General features: G+C 46.5%; 1 protein-coding gene and 1 long non-coding RNA gene across 5 annotated transcripts; one reads left to right on the top strand and one right to left on the bottom strand.

Moving 5' to 3' along the window:
- Nucleotides 1-52: 52 nt before the first annotated feature.
- LOC123929239 lies at nt 53-19,962 on the bottom strand. 4 transcript variants are annotated; one of them, XR_006815907.1, is made up of 5 exons: nt 19,202-19,962; nt 18,774-19,020; nt 9,477-9,561; nt 1,232-1,583; nt 53-410 (listed from the first exon to the last, which is right to left on the bottom strand). It is a non-coding gene; the product is annotated as an uncharacterized LOC123929239 (long non-coding RNA). The 4 variants fall into 4 exon arrangements; XR_006815908.1 differs by lacking the exon at nt 53-410 and having other exon boundaries at nt 1,228-1,583; nt 19,202-19,899; XR_006815906.1 differs by lacking the exons at nt 53-410; nt 1,232-1,583 and adding an exon at nt 5,861-6,324 and having other exon boundaries at nt 19,202-19,899.
- On the top strand, nt 10,204-11,521 carry LOC123929238 (transmembrane protein 258-like). Its single transcript, XM_045984675.1, has one exon. The coding sequence runs from the start codon at nt 10,777-10,779 to the stop codon at nt 10,993-10,995; it is 219 nt and encodes a 72-aa protein (XP_045840631.1). The 5' UTR covers nt 10,204-10,776; the 3' UTR covers nt 10,996-11,521.
- Nucleotides 19,963-20,276: the final 314 nt, after the last annotated feature.

Consider the following 20,276-nt stretch of genomic DNA (forward strand, 5'->3'; position numbering starts at 1 on the left):
TTATTAATTTATTTGAGAGACAGAGAGACCGAGAGAGAGAGCAAGGCAGAAGGAGAGGGACAAGCGGACTCCGGGCTGAGCACAGAGCTCAATGTGGGGCTCGATCCCACGACCCTGGGATCATGACTTGAGCTGAAGGCAGATGCTTAACCTACCGAGCCACCCAGGTCCATTTCCTTTTTGGCAGATATACATGTTTAGTTTTGGCTACTGTAAACAATACTGATTTAAACATTCTTGCTCCTATCTCCTTACAGACGTGCGCAAAGGCTTCTCTAGGATACAAAGCGTTTACAAATCTCTTCGGACCTTTTAATTATGAGCATGCGCCAAGGTTTTATTATAGTCTTACTGTAACAAGAAAGGCTTCTGACAGAGCAGGTCAAAGATTTCTCTCTTGGTAGAAACACCTAAAGGGAGAAAAATGACTAGGTGATTTAAAGGGAAAAAAAACTTTTCTGTGTTTCTCCTTTACCCTCAGTACTTCAGTACTTCTGACACCAGGTGGGGAGGGAGGATCCCATACCAAGCAATTCTCTGACACCAGCTGGGGGTCCTACTATTTAGCTCAATTCTGACGCCATCTACCTGAGGTTACCCCACAGGTTAAGAGCTCAGCCCGCAAGGCGGTACCTGGGTGGCTCAGTCGTTAAGCGTCTGCCTGTGGCTCAGGTCATGATCCCAGGGCCCTGGGATGGAATCCTACGGTGGGATCCCTGCTTATGGGGGGCGGAGGGCCGTCTTCTCCCTCTCCCTCTGTCTGCCGCTGCCCCTGCTTGCGTTCTCTGCCAAATAAATAAAATCTTTTTTTTTTAAAGATTTTATTTATTTATTTGACAGATAGAGATCACAAGTAGGGAGAGAGGCAGGCAGAGAGAGAGAGAGAGGAGGAAGCAGGCTCCCTGCCAAGCAGAGAGCCCGATGCGGAACTCGATCCCAGGACTCTGGGATCATGACCTGAGCGAAAGGCAGAGGCTTAACCCACTGAGCCACCCAGGCGCCCCTAAATAAATAAAATCTTAAAACAAACAAAAAAAAAGAGCTCAGCCCACAAGATAGTCCCCTCCCCACCCCATGTCAGATGCCAACAGCAAGTGCCAACTGTCACCTGTACAGATCGGCTGGCTATACTCAGAAGTTCCCACTAGCGGTTCAATGAACTTCTCAGATCGGCTCTCAGAACTCACAAAAACGGTAGACTTCAGACAAACAAAAGAAACGGTATACTTACTGGATTGCCAGTTTATTACAAAGGACCTAAGTCAGGAACAGCCAAACGGAAGAGACGCATCGGGCGAGGCAGGTGAAGGTACAGAGCTTCCACGCTCCCCTGGGCACACCACTCTCCGCCTCCGTCTGTCCACCAACCAGAAGGTCTGCGAACCCATGACTTTGGGGATTTTTATAGAGGCTTTATTCCATAGGCGTGATCGATGAAATCATTGGCCATTGATGATTAATTCAACCTCCAGTCCCTCCCCCCTTCCCCAGGGATGGGGAAGTAGGGCAAACATTTGGAACCTTCCAGCATGGTCGGTTTCCATGCAGTCAGCCCCCCAATTTAGGGGTTTTCCAAAAGTCGCCTTGATGTGGGAAGCAAAGGCAGAAGAAAAATTATTAAATTTCTTTACTACCTGGAGTCCACTGACAGGTCCTTGAAACAGGTAGAGTGACAGTCTTCTAGGGACTCAACTGCCTCCCTGTCAATACTTTGCTAAGGGCAAAAGGCAATCCTAGTCTGACGCCCCCCTCCCCCAGGATCCTGTAGTCTACTTTCTTTTTTCTTTTTCTTTTCCTTTTTTTTTCTTAATATTTTATTTATTTATTTGACAGAGAGAGATCACAAGTAGGCAGAGAGGCAGGCAGACAGAGAGGGGGAAGCAGGCTCCCTGCTGAGCAGAGAGCCCGATGCGGGGCTCGATCCCAGGACCCCGAGATCATGACCTGAGCGGAAGGCAGAGGCTTAACCCAGTGAGCCACCCAGGCACCCTATTTTTTAATTTTTTATTCTATTTTATTTTTTTCCTGTAGTCTACTTTAACATATAAAACTTCCTTTAGAAATTTCCTTTATCTCTAAACCCTTCCCCCACGATACGTGTCGGCAATCATCCCCCAAGCATCTGGCCCACCGATATACACCTGAAGGGTCTTATGACTAATTCCTTAGAGACATATGCTATCCCTAACCTTCTCCAGACTTGAAAGTATATCATGGGCCACTACTCATGACCCTGGTATCTATGGGTCCTGTCCCTGTGCTTCAATAAAATGACCTTTTTGCACCAGGAGCATCTCAAGAATTCTTTCTTGGCCATAGGTTTTGAACCCTAACATTCTTCCCTCCCCCCACCGCAACAATCTCATTAACATAAACTCTGGGGTTGGTTGAAAGGAGCTTGTTATGAATAACAAAAGACATCTTTGCCACACTGACCACTTAGGAAATTCCAAGGGTTTTAGGAGCTCTGTGATAGGAACTGGGACTGAGACGAATTTTTCTTTTTTTTTTTTTTTTAAGATTTTATTTATTTATTTGATGGAGATCACAAGTAGGCAGAGAGGCAGGCAGAGAGAGAGGAGGAAGCAGGCTCCCTGCTGAGCAGAGAGCCCGATGTGGGGCTCGATCCCAGGACCCAGGGATCATGACCTGAGCAGAAGGCAGAGGCTCTAACCCACTGAGCCACCCGGGAGCCACCTAAGATGAATTTCTTATGATAAATCACATCATAGTAATTATCATTAGATTGTATACAGAAGAAATGTCTCATTAAAGGTCTTTTGACTCTTGGGGTTGCCTGGCTGGCTCAGGCATAGAACATGTGACTCTTGATCTCAGGGTTGTGAGTTCAAGTCCCACGTTGGGCACGGAGCCTACTTTAAAATCAATCAGTCAATAATCTTTAGACTCTTGACTGATAGCTGGCAGTCAATTAGCAGATGGGTATTTAGTTTCTCAGAAGAAATCTTAATTTCACTATAATCCTCCATAAAATTGCTTAAATATTTTATCAGCAATGCTACTGGCTTCCCAGAGAGGGCTGTGACTTAGCATCACCCCCCTGCCATGTTTAAGACAATTTTTCTTTTCTAATAATTTAAGTGTTAAATAACAAAAATTCGACCCTGTAGATTGAAAGATCTCATTGGCTTAATCGGCTCATGAATCCGGCAGCATCCCATCAAGCAAGTGGAGAACTCCCAGGAGCTGTATGAAATGGAAGAGACCATCGGCCAAAGAAAAGAAAAGATTATTTCATATGCCTCGCCTTAGGCAGGAAGGCAGGGGTCTTATTAGGTGGGTTGCCTTCATCTTCCTTTGTTGGGGTGGGTGGCAAGATTGACGTGACAAGATTTCCTCATTGGTGCTGACCGGAAAATTCCTGACTACTAGTTCAGACTACATTCTGGGGGACACCTCCGTGGCTCTGTCATTAGGTGTCTGCCTCTTGCTCAGGTCATGATTCCAGGACCCTGGGATCGAGCCCCACACCAAGCTTCCTGCTCTGTAGGAAGCCTGCTTCTCCCTCCCCCGGGGTGGGGGGGGACAGGCTCCCCGCTGAGCAGAGATCCCGATGTGGGGCTCGATCCCAGGACCCTGAGATCATGACCTGAGCTGAAAGCAGAGGCTTAACCCACTGAGCCACCCAGAAGCCCCATAAAATCTTTAAAAAAAAAAAAAAAAAAAAAAGACTATATTTCTGGAGGAGGTTGAGAGTGTATTTGGGTTGGGTATTAAGACCCAAGTTTGGTAATATGGCCTAGCATTAGTGAACCCATTTGGGATCTTGGTTTTCTTTTTAATAGAAGCGGAGTTGCTGGATCTAGGAAATACACATGTTCAATTTTATGTTCCAAAGGGGTTGTATCAATTTATACCCTAACCGCTGTGGGTGAGAGTTCCTGTTGCCCCACATCCTATCCAACAATGGATATTGTCTGACTTTTTGATTTCTGCACATTTGGAGGCTGTCAAATGATCTCTCTTCGTGGTTTTTTTTTTTAAGGATTTTATTTATTTATTTGACAGACAGAGATCACAAGTAGGCAGAGAGGCAGGCAGAGAGAGAGGAGGAAACAGGCTCTCCGCGGAGCAGAGAGCCCAATGTGGGACTCGATCCCAGGACATTGGGATCATGACCTGAGCCGAAGGCAGAGGCTTTAACCCACTGAGCCACCCAGGCACCCCCCTCAATGACATTTTAAACTTTTCTTTATGGTGTCTAATAAGTGAAATTTATTTGCTGTCAAGTCAAAGAACGATAGCTAGACAAAAGATGGAGATGGTTTTATAGGTTGATGTGTTGTTTTTGTGAGCTGTTGAGAACACTTCAACATACATCAGATTTATTGTGGGAGCTGTCTTGGAAGCAGCCCTTGCCGCATTTTGGTCGGTTAGTACATCTTCTAATATATAATACGATCTCTGAACTGGAAAGGAATTACCCCACCTCACATTTGAGAATGCAGCCGATATGCACGTGACGTCAGCCTTTGTGTTAGTCTGTTCTCATAGGTATATATTTACCACAACAGATTTATTTGCCATTATCATAATTTTCTCCAAGCAACTACTTCTGGAGGCTGTACGCTCTTGAATCGTGAGCCAAGAAAAAAACAGTGGGTCTGCGAGTTCGCTCATCCATCCAGCAGACATTTGTTCAGCAATTTCTGGGTGTAGGAAACATTGGGATTGCTGACTGGGACTTGGGCTCCACCCAGGAAAGTTCTGGTCTCAGCGCCAGTAAGGGGGTTGTTGTGAGGACTTAGAGTGTGTACCTCAGAGACTTGTAGGGTGCAATGAGTTCATGCACGTCAAGAGTGGAGAAGAAAGCCTGGCACATAGGGAGAGCTCCATGAGCGTTAGCCGCTGTCCTCAATCTTGAAAGGCAAAAGGCCTTCGTGGTTAAAATACAAACTGGACTGTCTGGGTTGGAATCCTGACTGCTGTTTCCTCATTGTGTAACTGGGGATGAATGATGTAACTTCTCTGGACCTCTGTTTCTTCATCTGTATCGTGTATCGTAGAGCCAGTAACAATTTCTTGCTCATGGGTGTTTTGAGGATTATAAATGGACCTGCCTCATAAAGTGGAGTATACAGATTAAGTGCGTGGAATAGTGCCTGCCGTATAGCAAGCCCTCAGGAAATGCTAGCTATATGAAAAACCAGGAAGTACATACAGACTTCTACGAAGGCCCAGAGGAGGAAGGAGCAGTCTGGTGCCTGGAGGAGGGGAGGAGAGGAACCCAAAGGTGTTGTTGGAGGTATTATTTAGAAACCCAGTCACCAGGAGTGGTTGGTCCTCATTTGGCCTGACTGGCCATCAGGAGGGAGCAGGTGAAAAATGAGAAGGGATGGTGTGTTGAAGAAAGAGTGGGGTACCCTGCATGTCTGGGATTTAGGGTGCCTACGTGTGGGTCTGTGGTTTGGGAAATGAGGCTGGAGAAGCAGGCAGAGCTCAACTGTCCAGCAACCTCTGTCCCTTCTGCCATACCGGCCATCCAAGCTCTCTCCCACGTCTGGACCTTTGTACTTGATGTTTCCCTGGCCGAGAGCCTTTCCCATGGCCGTTTCTTTGTCATAATTCAAGCACTATAAATGTCACCTCCTCGGGGCACCTGGGTGGCTCAGCTGACCCTTCAGCTCGGGTCGTGATCCCAGGGTCCTGGGATCGAGCCCGGTATCGGGCTCTCTGTTCCGCGGGGAGCCTGCTTCCTCCTCCCTCTCTCTCTGCCTACCTCTCTGCCTACTTGTGATCTCTGTCTGTCAAATAAATAAATAAAAATCTTTAAATAAAAAAAATAAATGTCACCTCCTCGAACGGGCCACCTCTGCCATCCACCCCTGCTCTCAGAAGTCAGTCACAGCACCCTGGTTACTTAATAACAATTTCATGTTTACCCAGTTTATAATCACATGGCGCACATTTTTTTTTTTTAATCTCTGTTTGTCTCCCTGCTAAAATATAAATTCCATGAGGGTACAGGCCACATCTCTCCAGCTTGTCACCATGCCTCCAAACTTAGCCAGCTAGCACAGAGCCTGATACATAATCAGTGCTCAGTAAATATTTGTTGAAAGAATGAGTGACTAATGAGTGGCCTTATCATGCCAAGGACTTTAGATCCTTTGGGTAGGTGTTTTGTGTGGGAATGACATGATCAGATTTCTGCCGTAGAATGATAGTCTGGTGACATCATGGCAGGTGAACAGAAGGGAGATGAGCTCAGAGACCAGGACTCCAGAGATGGCGGCAGCTGTCTGATCAGGAAATGAAGAACACCTGTAAGTAAGTAGACCAAGTCAACAAAATCCAGCATCCCTAAAGAGAACAGGAAGAAGGAAGTGATGAAATCAAATAAAAACTGGACATTATGTAGTTGTACCTGATCCTATTTCAGAAAAGAACCGAGATGACTGACTTAAATGTACGTGACAAAATGAAAAGATAAGAGAATGTGGGAACTTACAACAAAAGAAGAAAGAAGAGGGGCGCCTGGGTGGCTCAGTGGATTAAGCCTCTGCCTTCGGCTCAGGTCATGATCTCAGGGTCCTGGGATCGAGCCTCGCATCGGGCTCTCTGCTTCATGGGGAGCCTGCTTCCTCCTCTCTCTCTGCCTGCCTCTCTGCCTACTTGTGATCTCTCTCTGTCAAATAAATAAATAAAATCTTTAAAAAAAAAAAAGAAGAAAGAAGAGAAAATTAAGTTAGTGAGATGAGTATAGAACATGCTGGCGTTGAAGTCTGTCCTTTGGCTAGCGGTGGGCCACAGGTTTAGTGTTTTGTTGTAGTTGTTTTTCCAGACAGTTCCCCCCGCCCCCGACAGTACGGAGAGAGATAATTACGTAAATTCATCCGATAAGAAAAAGTGTAGTATAGCCATACAATGGAATACTACTCAGGACCCTGAGATCATGACCTGAGCCGAAGGCAGCGGCCTAAACCACTGAGCCACCCAGGCGCCCCTGGAATACTACTCAGAAATAAAAAGAAATGAACCATGTAGACACATGAGAACATGGATGAACCTCAAGATAATTCTAGAAAATGCAAACCAATCTCTCAAGAGGGAAAGCAGATCAGTGGTCACTTCGGGATGGAGGCAGGAAGAAGGAGTGAGGTGGGATGGGTTATAAAGGCTGGAGAAACTCTGGGAGGGTGAGGGAAATGTTTACTATCTTGATTTTGGTGCTTGTCCAAACTTATCAATTTATATAGTTTAAATATGTGCAATTTGTCGTGCATCATTTATACCTCAGTAAAGCTATAACAAAGTTAAATTAAGCAAACATCTGGCAAAGCAAATCCCTGAGATAGCTCAGGTAAATCCTTGAAGAGCACGAAGATGTCTCAGGAAGCGAAAGGAGACTGATTCCAGCAATAAAAAAAAAGATTAAAAATGGTTCTTAAGGGGCGCCTGGGTGGCTCAGTGGGTTAAAGCCTCTGCCTTCGGCTCAAGTCATGATCCCAGGGTCCTGGGATCGAGCCCCACATCGGGCTCTCTGCTCCACGGGAAGCCTGTTTCCTCCTCTCTCTCTCTGTCTGCCTCTCTGCCTAGTTGTGATTTCTGTCAAATAAATAAGATATTTAAAAAAAAATGGTTCTTAAAAGACAGATGTTACAGGGGCACCTGGGTGGCTCAGTCGTTAAGCATCTGCCTTTCTCAGGTCCTGATCCCAGGGTTCTGGGATGGAGCCCGTGTTTGGCTCCCTGCTGGGCGGGAAGCCTGCTTCTCCCTCTCCCACTCCCCCTGCTTGTGTTCCCTCTCTCACTGTGTCTCTCTCTGTCAAATAAATAAAATCTTAAAAAAATAATAATACAGTCTCCTTTTCTAAAACACAAAGACGTATTTACCCGGTTTGAGACTTACTACGTTAATGTTTCAGATATTAGAGTCACCCTGATAGATCTTCTCTCTTTGAGTTTATTTGACCCCAAAAGGAAGCTAAAGAACAGGTTCCTTAATTACTGTGGAATTAAGAACTGCCCTTTGAATCCAAACAGGTCTGTTGTCAGAGGACATATCAGAAGACATGAATAGTAACAAGCGTATGATGCCCAAATGACCAAGGGTCACCCTAAGAAACAAATGCCTGATCAGGATGTGCTCCATTCCATGTTTCCTTTTTTTCCCCCTTTTTTTATTTAAAGATTTTATTTATTTATTTGACAGACAGAGATCACAACAAGGCAGAGAGGCAGGCAGAGAGAGGGGGGGAAGCAGGCTCCCCACTGAGCAGAGCCCCATGCGGGGCTCGATCTCAGGACCCTGAGACCATGACCCGAGCTGAAGGCAGAGGCCCAACCCACTGAGCCACCCAGGCGCCCCCATGTTTCCTTAATCCTGTGAGATGCTATGCCGTGTGTGTCTTGAGAGGGAGAACTGTCCATATGCAGATTTAATGAAAACTATGGTGTTTTCTGGAGCTTCTTATCTATACCTCTAGAAAAGGGTATATATAGCAGATTTTTAAAAAATGGCTAATCAAAATCAAAGTAATTTACACATTTCTGAGGTGGAAAACGTAAGTGTGTTGCTTCATCTTAGAGCACCCAACTGGTTACCGTCCAGTAAAAGGACTGCAGTTTTGTTGATAGCGTGCCAGGCCCTATGCTTATCATCGTATGCCCTAATCTTACCAACAAAGTCACTTCCCAAAGTAAATACGGTGATTGTGCCTGTTTTTACACACGGAAAAAAACCAAACAAACAGGTAAGTGGCCTCTAGTCACATGGCTAGGAGGGGCAGAAGTGAGATTTCAACTCGGGTTTGCCAGAGTCTAGAGCCCTCTGAATCTCTGTGCTGATGGTCTCCACGGGTCCTTTATGGTTACTAGATAAAGGCCACAGATTCAGTGCTAAGCTTCCTACGTGGCCAAAGCAAAGAGGAAAACATGATTAGGCATATGTCACACTGTCCCTAATACAGACAGATGGATTTGTTCAAGAGAAACAGAACTTGTTCTTAGACAAATGTCTAATATAGGTTTTTTTTCCCCCACCCAGATTTTATTTATTTGACAGACAGTAAGCAGAGAGGCAGGGAGAGCAGGCTCCCCGCTGAGCAGAGAGCCCGATGCGAGGCTCGATCCCAGGACCCTGAGACCATGATCTGAGCCGAAGGCAGAGGCCTCAACCCACTGAGCCACCCAGGCACCCCTATAATATAGGTTCTTACGAAGAGTGTAATCTGTGGCGAATGGATAATGCTTTCTGGGGCATTCCTCCAGGGGAGGGAATCCAGAATTCTGCTGCACTAAGACAGAGAAGTCCTGGGGTTCCATCTAATGTGGAGCATGTTGACTAGAGTTAACACTTCTCTATTGTACACTTAAAAGTTGCTGAGAGTAAATCTGAAATCATCTTGATCATCATAAGTCATCACGTTGTATACCTTAAACTTACGCAATGTTATTTGTCAATTAAAGCACAGCTGGGAAGAAAAAAAGAATTTTACTACAGTGATTGATTACCTGTGCTGGTCCTTGATGGAGAGACTCGAGTCTCGCTGGTCTGGGAGGGTCCAACCCAGCTGATCCAAGATCTCGGATGCTGCGGCTTGGAACAAAGAAAACACTGTATTTGGGTGGAGCTGGGCCATGTATGCCCTGTGGTTGATCCACTGAAAATGCGTTGTCAAAAGCAGTCTTTGTAAGGATGGGACCGCAAAGAATTGCTCCAGAAACATTCAAATCTCCTCATACTTAAGGTTGTCTTTGATCATACCCCCCATAGATATTCACCCAACCAGTCATCTGTGACCCCAGCATACAGCACAGTTACACATCTTGGTGTCTTCCCTCAGGTAGCTGTAAATGACTCCGACACCGTATGAGAAACACTGGAGTGGAGGAGCTTATAAGAAACAGGGGTGACATAAAGGACGTATCAGCCACAGCTGGTAGGAGTGTGAAAGTTTTCCTTGGGCAGGCCCTTGAGTTGGATTCACCGGGATGTCAAGGTCAAGTTCAAACCTCCTAGCTCAGACACACAGCCCCAGTGTGGGCTGATACCCGGGTAGGTAGCCACAGGTTTTGAGGGCTCATTGTTTATTGGGAGGCGTCTACGATCTCATCGTTCTTGGACTCCCTAGCCATATCGGAGATGGTTTTTCTTCTTTTTTTTTTTAATTTATTTTTTAAAGTTTTATTTATTTGACACAGAGAGATCACAAGTAGGAAGAGAGGCAGGCAGACAGAGAGAAGGAAGCAGGCTCCCGGCGGAGCGGAGAGCCCGATGTGGGACTCGATCCCAGGACCCTGGGATCATGACCTGAGCTGAAGGCAGAGGCCCAACCCACTGAGCCACTCAGGCGCCCGGAGATGGTTTTTCTGATGCCTCTTCTGCATTCAGGCCTCCCAGCCCCAAGTCAAGGACAGTGCAGTCAGAGTGGGCACGGTCCGTCATTGGAGATCCAAGAAGTCCAGTTACATCACTCATGGCCTGTCACTTCTCTGCTTCCTCTTACACTACAGTGAACTCCAGACTCCTTACCATGGCCTACAGGCCCAGCACGGTCAATGCATGCCGCCCCCTCCACTTCAACCGCCTCCACATCCCCTTCAGTCCCATTCCCCCTGCCATGACAACCCTCCTTCCGTCGGGCGGACCAGCCAAGTTCGTGCTCATCGTAGGGCGTGTGCTATTCCTCCCCTTTTTCTCACCTACTTGGGGAGGAAGACATTTTCCTCTCTCCAAGGCTCCAGCTGGACTAAGAATTAAATTTACCCAGATTCCGGTGGCGGAGTGGTGGGGCACCCTGTGCCTGCAAAAATGGAGCTCGAGGCCACCAGCAGATACACGGGCCCAGTGAACCCTGCTGTCTTCCCCCATCTGACCGTGGTGCTGTTGGCAATTGGCATGTGCTTTACTGCCTGGTTCTTCCTTTATGAGGTCACCTCCTCCAAGTACACTGGGGAGTGTAGTGTGCGCCTCATCTCCTTGGTGGCCTTGCTCTTCATGGGCGTTGGAGTCCTCTTCCTGCTGCTCTAAGTTGGCATCTACGTATGAGCTCCCAAGGCTTCCGACCGGCTTCACTGAACTCCTGCTTTAATAAATTAATTTTTCTACTGTTACTGGAAGTGTCCCACCCGCTGCTCCCAATAAAGGCAGATGTGTGACCGTCCGAAAAATAAAAATAAAGAAATTTAAGCAAGACAGATTAACAGGAGAAAATAAAATTTAGTTTTTCACACGGGGAATCCACACTGACATGAAATTCCCAGGAGTGTCAGGCAAAACGAGGCATCTCCGTCCGTCATCCTGGGCTCAGGAGCTGGGTGGGAGTCTGGGAGTACAAAGGAGAAGGCGGCCATTAGCAGGAAGGTGAAAGGAAAGGCTTGGAAAAGGAAGTTTGCCCGAAGCAGATATGTCTCTTAGATCAGTTCAGGGACTCCCGGGTGGCTCAGTCGGTTGGCTGTCTGCCTTCAGCTCAGGTCATGTTCCTAGGGTCCTGGGATCGAGCCCCGCATCGGGCTCTCTGCTGAGTTCCGCGTCAGGCTCCTTGCTCAGCTGGGAGCCTGCTTCTCCCTCTGCTTGCCACTTCCCCTGCTTGCACTCTCTCTCTGAAAAATAAATTTTTAAAAAATCTGTTTAATACCTTTCCCTGGTACACATCCTTTATCTAAATTCTTTTTAGGCATTTGTTCATGGGCACAGAGGGGTGTAGGTCAAAGTTTCTTCCTGAGTCTTTTGGACCTTGATTGTTTTCAACTGAAAATAATGGGCATGTCATTGTGGACCATCTTGGGAGTGGCCTGGCCTCGGCCCACAGCATTCGTCCACAGTATTGAGGACAAAAAAATCCTTGGTTCCTGGTTGAGTGAATTAATATGGAGGCCATAGGACTCTGAGGGAAGCCTCAAGGAATATAAAAAAGGCCAGTCATTAAGGGGACCAGTGGGGGTTCAGGCCCCATAATGCTCCCAAGAAACCACAGGACTAAAAAACAAGAAAGTGATTACAGAGGAAAAGGAAACTGACCTTTTTTTTTTCTTAATATAACCAAACCTCAATTTTAGACATCTATTGAAGTGAGGACTGAAAACAGGGATGGTTATGGCCCAGTTAACCATACTCATCAGCCCTAAACAAGCTGGAATAAGAATAAGGAAAGAAAAATCTATTAATTTGCACAAATGTTTACAAATCGAAGCATTCAGCGTTAAGATGACAATTCTCCCCAAATTTATCTATAGGTCCGTCCAATGGAATCCCAGCAAGATTTTTTTTAAAAGATTTTATTTGTTTATTTGACAGAGATCACAAGTAGGCAGAGAGGCAGGCAGAGAGAGAGGAAGAAAAGCAGGTTCCCCACCGAGCAGAGAGCCCAATCCGGGGCTCGATCCCAGGACCCTGGGATCATGACCTGTGCCGAAGGGAGAGGCTTTAACCCACTGAGCCACCCAGGTGCCCCTTTTTTTTAAAGTTTTTTTTTTTTTTAAGATTTTATTTATTTGACAGACAGAGATCACAAGTAGGCAGAGAGGCAGGCAGAGAGAGGAGAAGAAAAGCAGGTTCCCCACCGAGCAGAGAGCCCAATCCGGAGCTCGATCCCAGGACCCTGGGATCATGACCTGAGCTGAAGGGAGAGGATTTAACCCACTGAGCCACCCAGGTGCCCCTTTTTTTAAAAGTTTTTAAAGATTTTATTTATTTATTTGAGAGCAAGAAGGGAGCGCAAGCAGGAGGGAGAGGGAGAAGCAGACTTCCTGCTCAGCAGGGAGCCCAGTGCGGGCACAATCCCAGGACCCCAAGATCATGACCCAAGCCGAGGGCAGATGCTTAACCGACTGAGCCACCCAAGTGCCCCGACCCCAGCAGGCTTTTAAAAGTTAGGAATTGGTGGGGCGTGTGGGTGGCTCAGTGGGTTAAGGCCTCTGCCTTAGGCTCAGGTCATGATTCCAGGCCTGCCTCTCTGCCTGCTTGTGATCCCTGTCAAATAAATAAATAAAATCTTAAAAAAAAAAAAAAAAGCTAGGAATTGGTGAGCTGACCCTAAAGTTTATATGGAAATTGAAAGGACCTAGAATAGCCAAAAATGAACAGAGTTGGAGTCCTTACCTGATTGGACGCTTAGTTAATCAGACTCAGTTAATCAAGACTGTGTTGTTGGCATAAGGATGGAAATAACAGATTAATGTAACAGAATGAAGTCCAGAAATAGATCTTTCCATGAAAAAAAATAGTTTATTACTTTTTTCAGTAATCCTTTACACCCAAGATGGGGCTCGAACTCACGACCCCAAGATCAAGAGTGTAAGCTCTTCGTCCTGAGCCGGCCAGGCACCCCAGATCTTTGCATTTATTAGCAACTGATTTTCACCAAAGGCTCCGAGGAAGTTTAATGGAGAAAGTGTGAGGCATCCTGATCTGGCAAAGGTTGGTGGGACGGGCCCTGAGAGAGTTCACTCAGGGCAAACAAAGGACATAGAAGTTTACTGAATAATCTGCACTGGAGGGGACAGCAAAGGAGAGACATCTGCCACGAGGTGGTCATGAGAGGCCCCAGGTATGGCAGAGTGAGGGAATATGGGATCATCTGGAATTTTCCCTTTATTGGTAACTGGGCCTGGTCGTAAGTAGCCCACGGGTCGGTTAGGGCCTATGACTTAATGAACCTGTTTGCATTCAGCTTGGCAGTCCCTATGGGCCTTTCTACCTCGTGCTCCCATTGCTTAAGACTGTTGCCTAAAAGCAGCTTCTACAGAAGGGATTGTTGGGCTCCCTGGGTGCCTCAGGGGGTTAAGCCTCTGACTTCGGTTCAGGTTGAACCCTATGTCGAGCCCCACATCGGGCTCCCCACTCGGTAGGGAATTGGCTTGTCCCTCTGCCCTTCCCCTAGCTCATGCTCTCTCTCAAATAAATAAATGTCCTTTATTTATCTTATAGATTTTATTTATTTACTTATTAGAGAGAGAGAGAGAGCACAAGCAGGGGGAGCGGCAGGCAGAGGGAGAAGCAGGCTCCCCGCTGAGCAGGGAGCCAGATGCGGGGCTCGATCACAGGACGACCCTGAGATCATGACCTGAGCCAAAGGCAGACTCTTGAGCGACTCAGCCACCCAGGCATCCTATAAATCTTTTATTTTTTAATTATTTTAAGATTTTATTTATTTATTTGTCAGAGAGAGAGAGTGAGTGAGAGCACAAGCAGGCAGAGGCAGAGAGAGAGGAGGAAGCAGACTCCCTGCCGAGCAAGGAGCCTGATGCTGGACTCGATCCCAGGACCCTGGGATCATGACCTGAGCCGAAGGCAGAGGCTTAACCCACTGAGCCACCCAGGCATCCCCCCCCCCCCTTTTTTTTTAAAGAAAGGATTATTCCAAAGGAATAGTGTTGGAGCAACTGGATATCCCAAAGCAAGCAAACAGACCTTGGTGTTGCACCAGAAATAACTCAAGACGGATCGTAGACCTAAATGTAATGAGAACTTTAAACCTTCTGGAAGAAAGTAAAAAGATTTTGTGATCCTGGGTTAGGTAAATTTCTTATAAAACCACAAATGTAATCCATGAGATATTGATGAATCGAACTAATTAAATCCATCTGCCCATCCAAATATGGATGACATATTTGCAAACAAGACTCTAAAACCATGGGTGCGGCACCTGAGTGCCTCATTTGGCTAAGCAGCTGCTTTCAGCTCAGGTCATGATTATCAAGGTCCTGGGATCGAGCCCCACATCAGGTTGGTAGCTCAGCAAGGAGTCTGCTTCTCTCTCTCCCTCTGCCACCCCCAACTCACACTCTCTCAAATAAATAAAGTAAAATAAAATTTTTAAAAAAGAAAGAGGAAAAATAAAAAATAAATAAAAAATCATTCGGTGCTTAAATATTTTTGGGAAATCTTTAGGAATTGGTACAACTTGGAAGAGATTTTATTAAAATTGGTAAGCACTAGCCAACTATTTCTAACACTTATTTATTTTTTTGTTTTAAATTTTTATTTATTTGAGGGGTGCCTGGGTCGCTCAGTCGTTGGGTTTCTGCCTTTGGCTTCGGTCATGATCCTAGAGTTCCGGGATCAAGCCCAGCATTGAGCTCCCTGCTCAGCAGGAAGCCTGCTTCTCCCTCTCCCACTTCCTCTGCTTGTGTTCCCTCTCTTGACATCTCTCTCTGTCAAATAAATAAATAAAATCTTAAAAAAAAAAAAAAAAAGATTTTGAGAGGGAGCACAAGATGGGGCGGAGGCAGGAGGAGAAGCAAACCCTGCTGTGCAGGTAGCCCGACACAGGGCTCGATCCTAGGACCCTGAGATCATGACCTGAGCTAAATGCAGGTCATGAGCTGAGCTGAAGGCAGACGCTTAACCCACTGAGCCACCCAGGCACCCCACTCAATTTTTTAAAATAATTTATTTTAAAAAAAAATGTATTTATTTGAGAGACAGAGAAAGAGCATGAGGAGGGGAGAGGTCAGCGGGAGAAGCAGACTCCCCACTGAGCAGGGAGCCCAATGTAGGACTCGATCATGGGACTCCAGGATCATGACCTGAGCCGAAGGCAGTCGCTCAACCAACTGAGCCACTCAGGCGCCCTACTCATTTATTTTTAAATCATGTCTTAAAGATGTTTTTAAAAGATTTTTCATCTATTTGCTTGTCAGAGAGCTCGATAGAGAGCCCGAGCAGGGGAGGGACAGAGGGAGAGGGAGAAGCGGAATCCACTGAGCAGGGAGCCAGACTTGGGGCTCCATCCCAGGACCCCGCGATCATGACCTGAGCCAAAGGCAGACAGTTAACCTACTGAGCCTGCTGGGTGCCCCTATGTAGTTTTAATTATAATCACATACTGGTGAAGGAGAGTTGGAAGAACGGCAGGCAGTGACAAAGCTGTCCCCCGCCCTAAGGGGAAACCACCCTTAAAAGGAGTTTACGCCACCTAGCAAGGAGCCCTCCACCCTTTCCCACGTGACAACCTGATTGGACGACAGGCACAAGGAGTTTTAATCATTTTAAAACCACCCAAGGATCGGATAAAAACCCACAGATCCAGAAACTCCTGTGGCAACCCTCTCGAGGCCCCTCCCTCTTCAGGAACTTTGTACTGTCACTGAATAAACTTCGCTGTGTTGTCCACAGCGGATCTTCGTCGGATCCACCTCTGCATTCTTCAAAGAGGCGTGACCAAGAACCGTGGACACTAAAGGAAAAGAAATCCTGTAACACCGTGACTAGCAGCTTCCATAATGATAATGGGTAGCCCAGATCTAGTTATAAAGGACAGAAAAGAAGAAATAGGACGGAATAAACACCAGTCGCTCAGTCAAATTGGTAATCAGGAATACACAAATTAAAACCATGATGAGGGGCGCCTGGGTGGCTCCGTGGGTTGGGGCCTCTGCCTTCAGCTCAGGTCATGGTCCCAGGGTTCTGGGATTGAGTCCGGCATCTCTGCTCGGCAGGGAGTCTGCTTCCCCCCCTCTCTGCCTGCCTCTCTGCCTACCTGTGATCTCTGTCAAATAAATAAATAAAATCTTAAAAAAAATAAAAATTAAAAAAAAAAAGTCATTGAGGGACACCTGGGTGGTTCAGTTGTTAAGCATCTGCCTTCAGCTCAGGTCATGATCTTGGGGTCCTGGGATTGAGCCCCACGTTGTCTCCCTGCTCAGAGGGGCATCTGCTTCTCTTCTCTCTCTGACCCTCCCCCACTCTCGTGCTCTCTCTCAAATAAGTAAATAAAATATTTTAAAAAATAAAAATAATAAATCATTAGGGAAATGCAAATCAAAACCCCAGTAAGATATCACCTCACACCCATTAGTAACAAATATTGGTGGGATGTGGAGAAATTGGAACCCTTGTACATGGCTTGTGGTTAGGTAAAATGGTGCAACCATTATGGAAAACTTAAAAACAGAATTGCCATAAAAAATTAAAAACAGAATTACCATATAATCCAGCAATCCCACTTCTGAGTATATATCCAAAAGAATTGTAAGCAGGATCTCAGAGAGATACTTGCACACCCATATTCATTGCAACATTTTTCACAACAGCCAAGAGGTGGAAGAGACCCAAATATCCACAGATAAGTAGATACACACAGTGTGGTATATACATACAATGGACTATTAGCCTTAAAAAACAAAGGAGTTTGTCACATGTATGAACGAACCCCGAAGACATTATACTAAATGAAATAAGCCAGTTGCCAAGTAAAAACAAATACTAGGGGCACCTGGGTGGCTCAGTGGGTTAAAGCCTCTGCCTTCAGCTCAGGTCATGATCCCAGGGTCCTGGGATCGAGCCCCGCATCGGGCTCTCTGCTCAGCAGGGAGCCTGCTTACCCCCTTCTCTCTCTGCCTGCCTCTCTGCCCACTTGTGATCTCTATCTGATAAATAAATAAAATCTTAAAAAAAAAAACAAACAAATACTATATGAATCCACTTTTATAAGGTATCTAAAGTGGTCAAAATCATAAAAGCAGAAGGTAGAATAGTGGTTACCAGGGCCTGGGGGTGGGGAGAAATGGGGAGCAGTTGTTAAGTGGGTACAGGGTTTTAGCTTCGCAAGATGAAAAAATTCTAGGGGCCCCTGGGTGGCTCAGTCAGTTGAGCATCTGCTTTCTGCTCAGGTCCTGATCCCAGGGATCATGCCTCGCATTGGGTTCCCTGCTTAACAGAAGAGCCTGCTTCTCCCTCTCCCTCTGCTGCGCTCTCTCTCTGTCAATGAATAAAATATTTTTTTTAAGTTGAAGAAATTCTAGAAATCTACAAGTCACAATAATGTGAAATACAATTAATACCACTCAACTGTACACTTAAAACTGGAAAGAGGGTAAGTTTTATAGTATGCTGGGTTTTTTGCCCGTGGGGGGTGGGGAGCTGAAGCAAATAACAAAATGTTCGGATTTAATAAAGTTGGGTGTTGGTTATGTGGTTGGTTATATAGATTATCTCCAACTTCCATTTATGTAGTATTCCATAGTAAACATTTTAAAGTAGCTATGTTTTATTGGACAGATTTCATAATTTTAAGGCCCAAATGTAAAGACAACACAGACTTTCTCCCTGTGTTCATTTGCACATTGAATTTCAAAGTTTCTAACTTGCTGGTAATGAATCAGGAGTTTCATGATTCTATTGAAATAAACAGCCAAACGAGGAAATGACAGACCCCTGATTAACTCTGTATTTTAATTATCAGATGATAATGTCAAGAAAACAACTGTGAATTTAATCATTGGAAGCACAGTTTTCGCACAGATTTTTATTAAAAGACATCTAGCCAAGTGAAATTACTTAGAATCTTTGTTTTTTTCCAAAGGAACTGCCTACGCAAAAAACATTTTGTCTATGGAAAATTAACTCTGGTTTTTTGCTTTGTATTTTGGTGCCTGAGGCTGTCACTAAATTGGGGTGTTTTCCCCCCAGTTGAACAAAGGTAAAACTGCATAACATTTGCGGAACATGTATTGAACACCATGCCAAGTACTGTGCTAAATTATCAAATTCCTGGTCTTTGGGATTTTGTCATTCTATTCTCTAATTTGTTTGCAGATCATCTTTTACAATTTACTGCCGGCAATGACATTATGACTAAAATGTTCACTTATAAACAGACCATAAAATATTCACCTTGGGGCACCTGGGTGGCTCAGTGGGTTAAGCCTCTGCCTTCGGCTCAGGTCATGATCTCAGGGTCCTGGGATCGAGCCCCGCATCGGGCTCTCTGCTCCGCGGGGAGCCTGCTTCCTCCTCTCTCTCTCTCTCTGCCTACCTGTGATCTCTGTCTGTCAAATACATAAAATCTTTAAAAAAAAACTCACCTTGTTTTACAAGGACAGCACTTGTCTTCCTTCTGAAAACATTTTGCTTTGTTGAGGTTACCAAATGCCCCACTCTGGGAAAACATTAAACCAGGAAGCCGCATGACTAACTTGGTTCTGGCAACTGCTTGGAGCTCCACAGGAAGTCATCCTACCCGGCAGGAGCTCTCCATTCTAGATTATTCTACCACCCAAACTCCATGACTCAGGAGAAGCTGCCAGTTCGTGACGCGAGCGGAGACTCATTCTAAGTTTAACAAAAACAAAAATTTTTTTTAAATCCCACTTTGTGACAAAGAAGGCTTTCATCAGCGACCTCCAAGTCCAAAATTAATGTAAAGAAACGTATTTTTATCAGTTATTCTAGTACACAGACCTTCCCAGTTTTAGCTCATTTAACTTAAGCTGTTGTTAAACTCGTCATTTACCTGTCTATACTGTTAACTCAGGAACATCGTTTTGGACAGGGACGCTTAGACACGCTGTTTCAATGACTGACGACCCCTTCTGAGGGTGTCGCTGATTTGCATCAAGGTGCTCAGCGCGGACTCCTCACTTAGGGCCGTCGCTCACTGCGCCACAAACAACCCTCCGCTTGTTTATTTCCTCCCCCCGCTCCGTGACTCAGACTCTGGGCCACGTGTCACCCCGACCCAACGCCCCTGCCTTAGTGGCGTTCCTCGGGTTATCTCCTTGCGGGACACGGGGCCGCACCCGCGGCGTAGGGAAACCAGCTAGACGGGTCGTAGCCGGGAAAGGCCACCTTAGACCGTCACACGTTTAGGGGAGAAACACTATTTTCTTGTACACGAATGCCTCGTCTCCCGAAGCGGGTTTCCGGCTTCCCGATCCGCAGCTCTTTTTCTTCCCCCAACCAGAGTTCGGGGAAAGAGCAAGGAGGGGAAAGAGACTGCAGGCTTCAGCCCACCGTCGTGGTCGCCGGGAGCCGGAGCCGAGTCTCTCCGGGCCTCCGGGGGGGGAGGGGAGGCGGTCCCCACCCCACATGTCCCAACCCCAGAGTCCAGCGTACAGCTTCTCCTCGGAGCCCCAGCGGGAAATGAGAAGAACAAAAGCATTCTGACTCTAAAAAAGTGCCATTAAAGCTCCTTCATCCTGCTGTAACCAAGGGCGAAACTGAAACCAGCCCCTACGGGCTCGCGTGAAGATGGGGGCGGGGAGGTGTGCTTCCGCCGCAGACACTGACAAAACCACCGGCGGGCCGCGCCGCTCCTGAGCGCCTCCGAACCCGAACCGGGGTGGCCTTCCCGGGAAAGTCGCCGCGGAAGACCCTTTTCCCCCCACCTAACGCCAGAAAAACCTAAAACTTAGGGGGGTTTGGGACTTCGGGAGCAAGCACCCCCTCCTCCCCCACCGGCCGGAAGTACCCCTCTCTCTCAATGGCGCGCCTCTGTGGCGCACGCGCACTGAGTTACTTAGCAACGTCGGCGCTAACCCACCCCAGCTTGGAGCCCAGCAACAACCGAGCCGCCGCGTATCCCACCA

This window comes from Meles meles, chromosome 18 (genome assembly GCF_922984935.1).
Source record: "Meles meles chromosome 18, mMelMel3.1 paternal haplotype, whole genome shotgun sequence".
NCBI lineage: Eukaryota > Metazoa > Chordata > Mammalia > Carnivora > Mustelidae > Meles > Meles meles.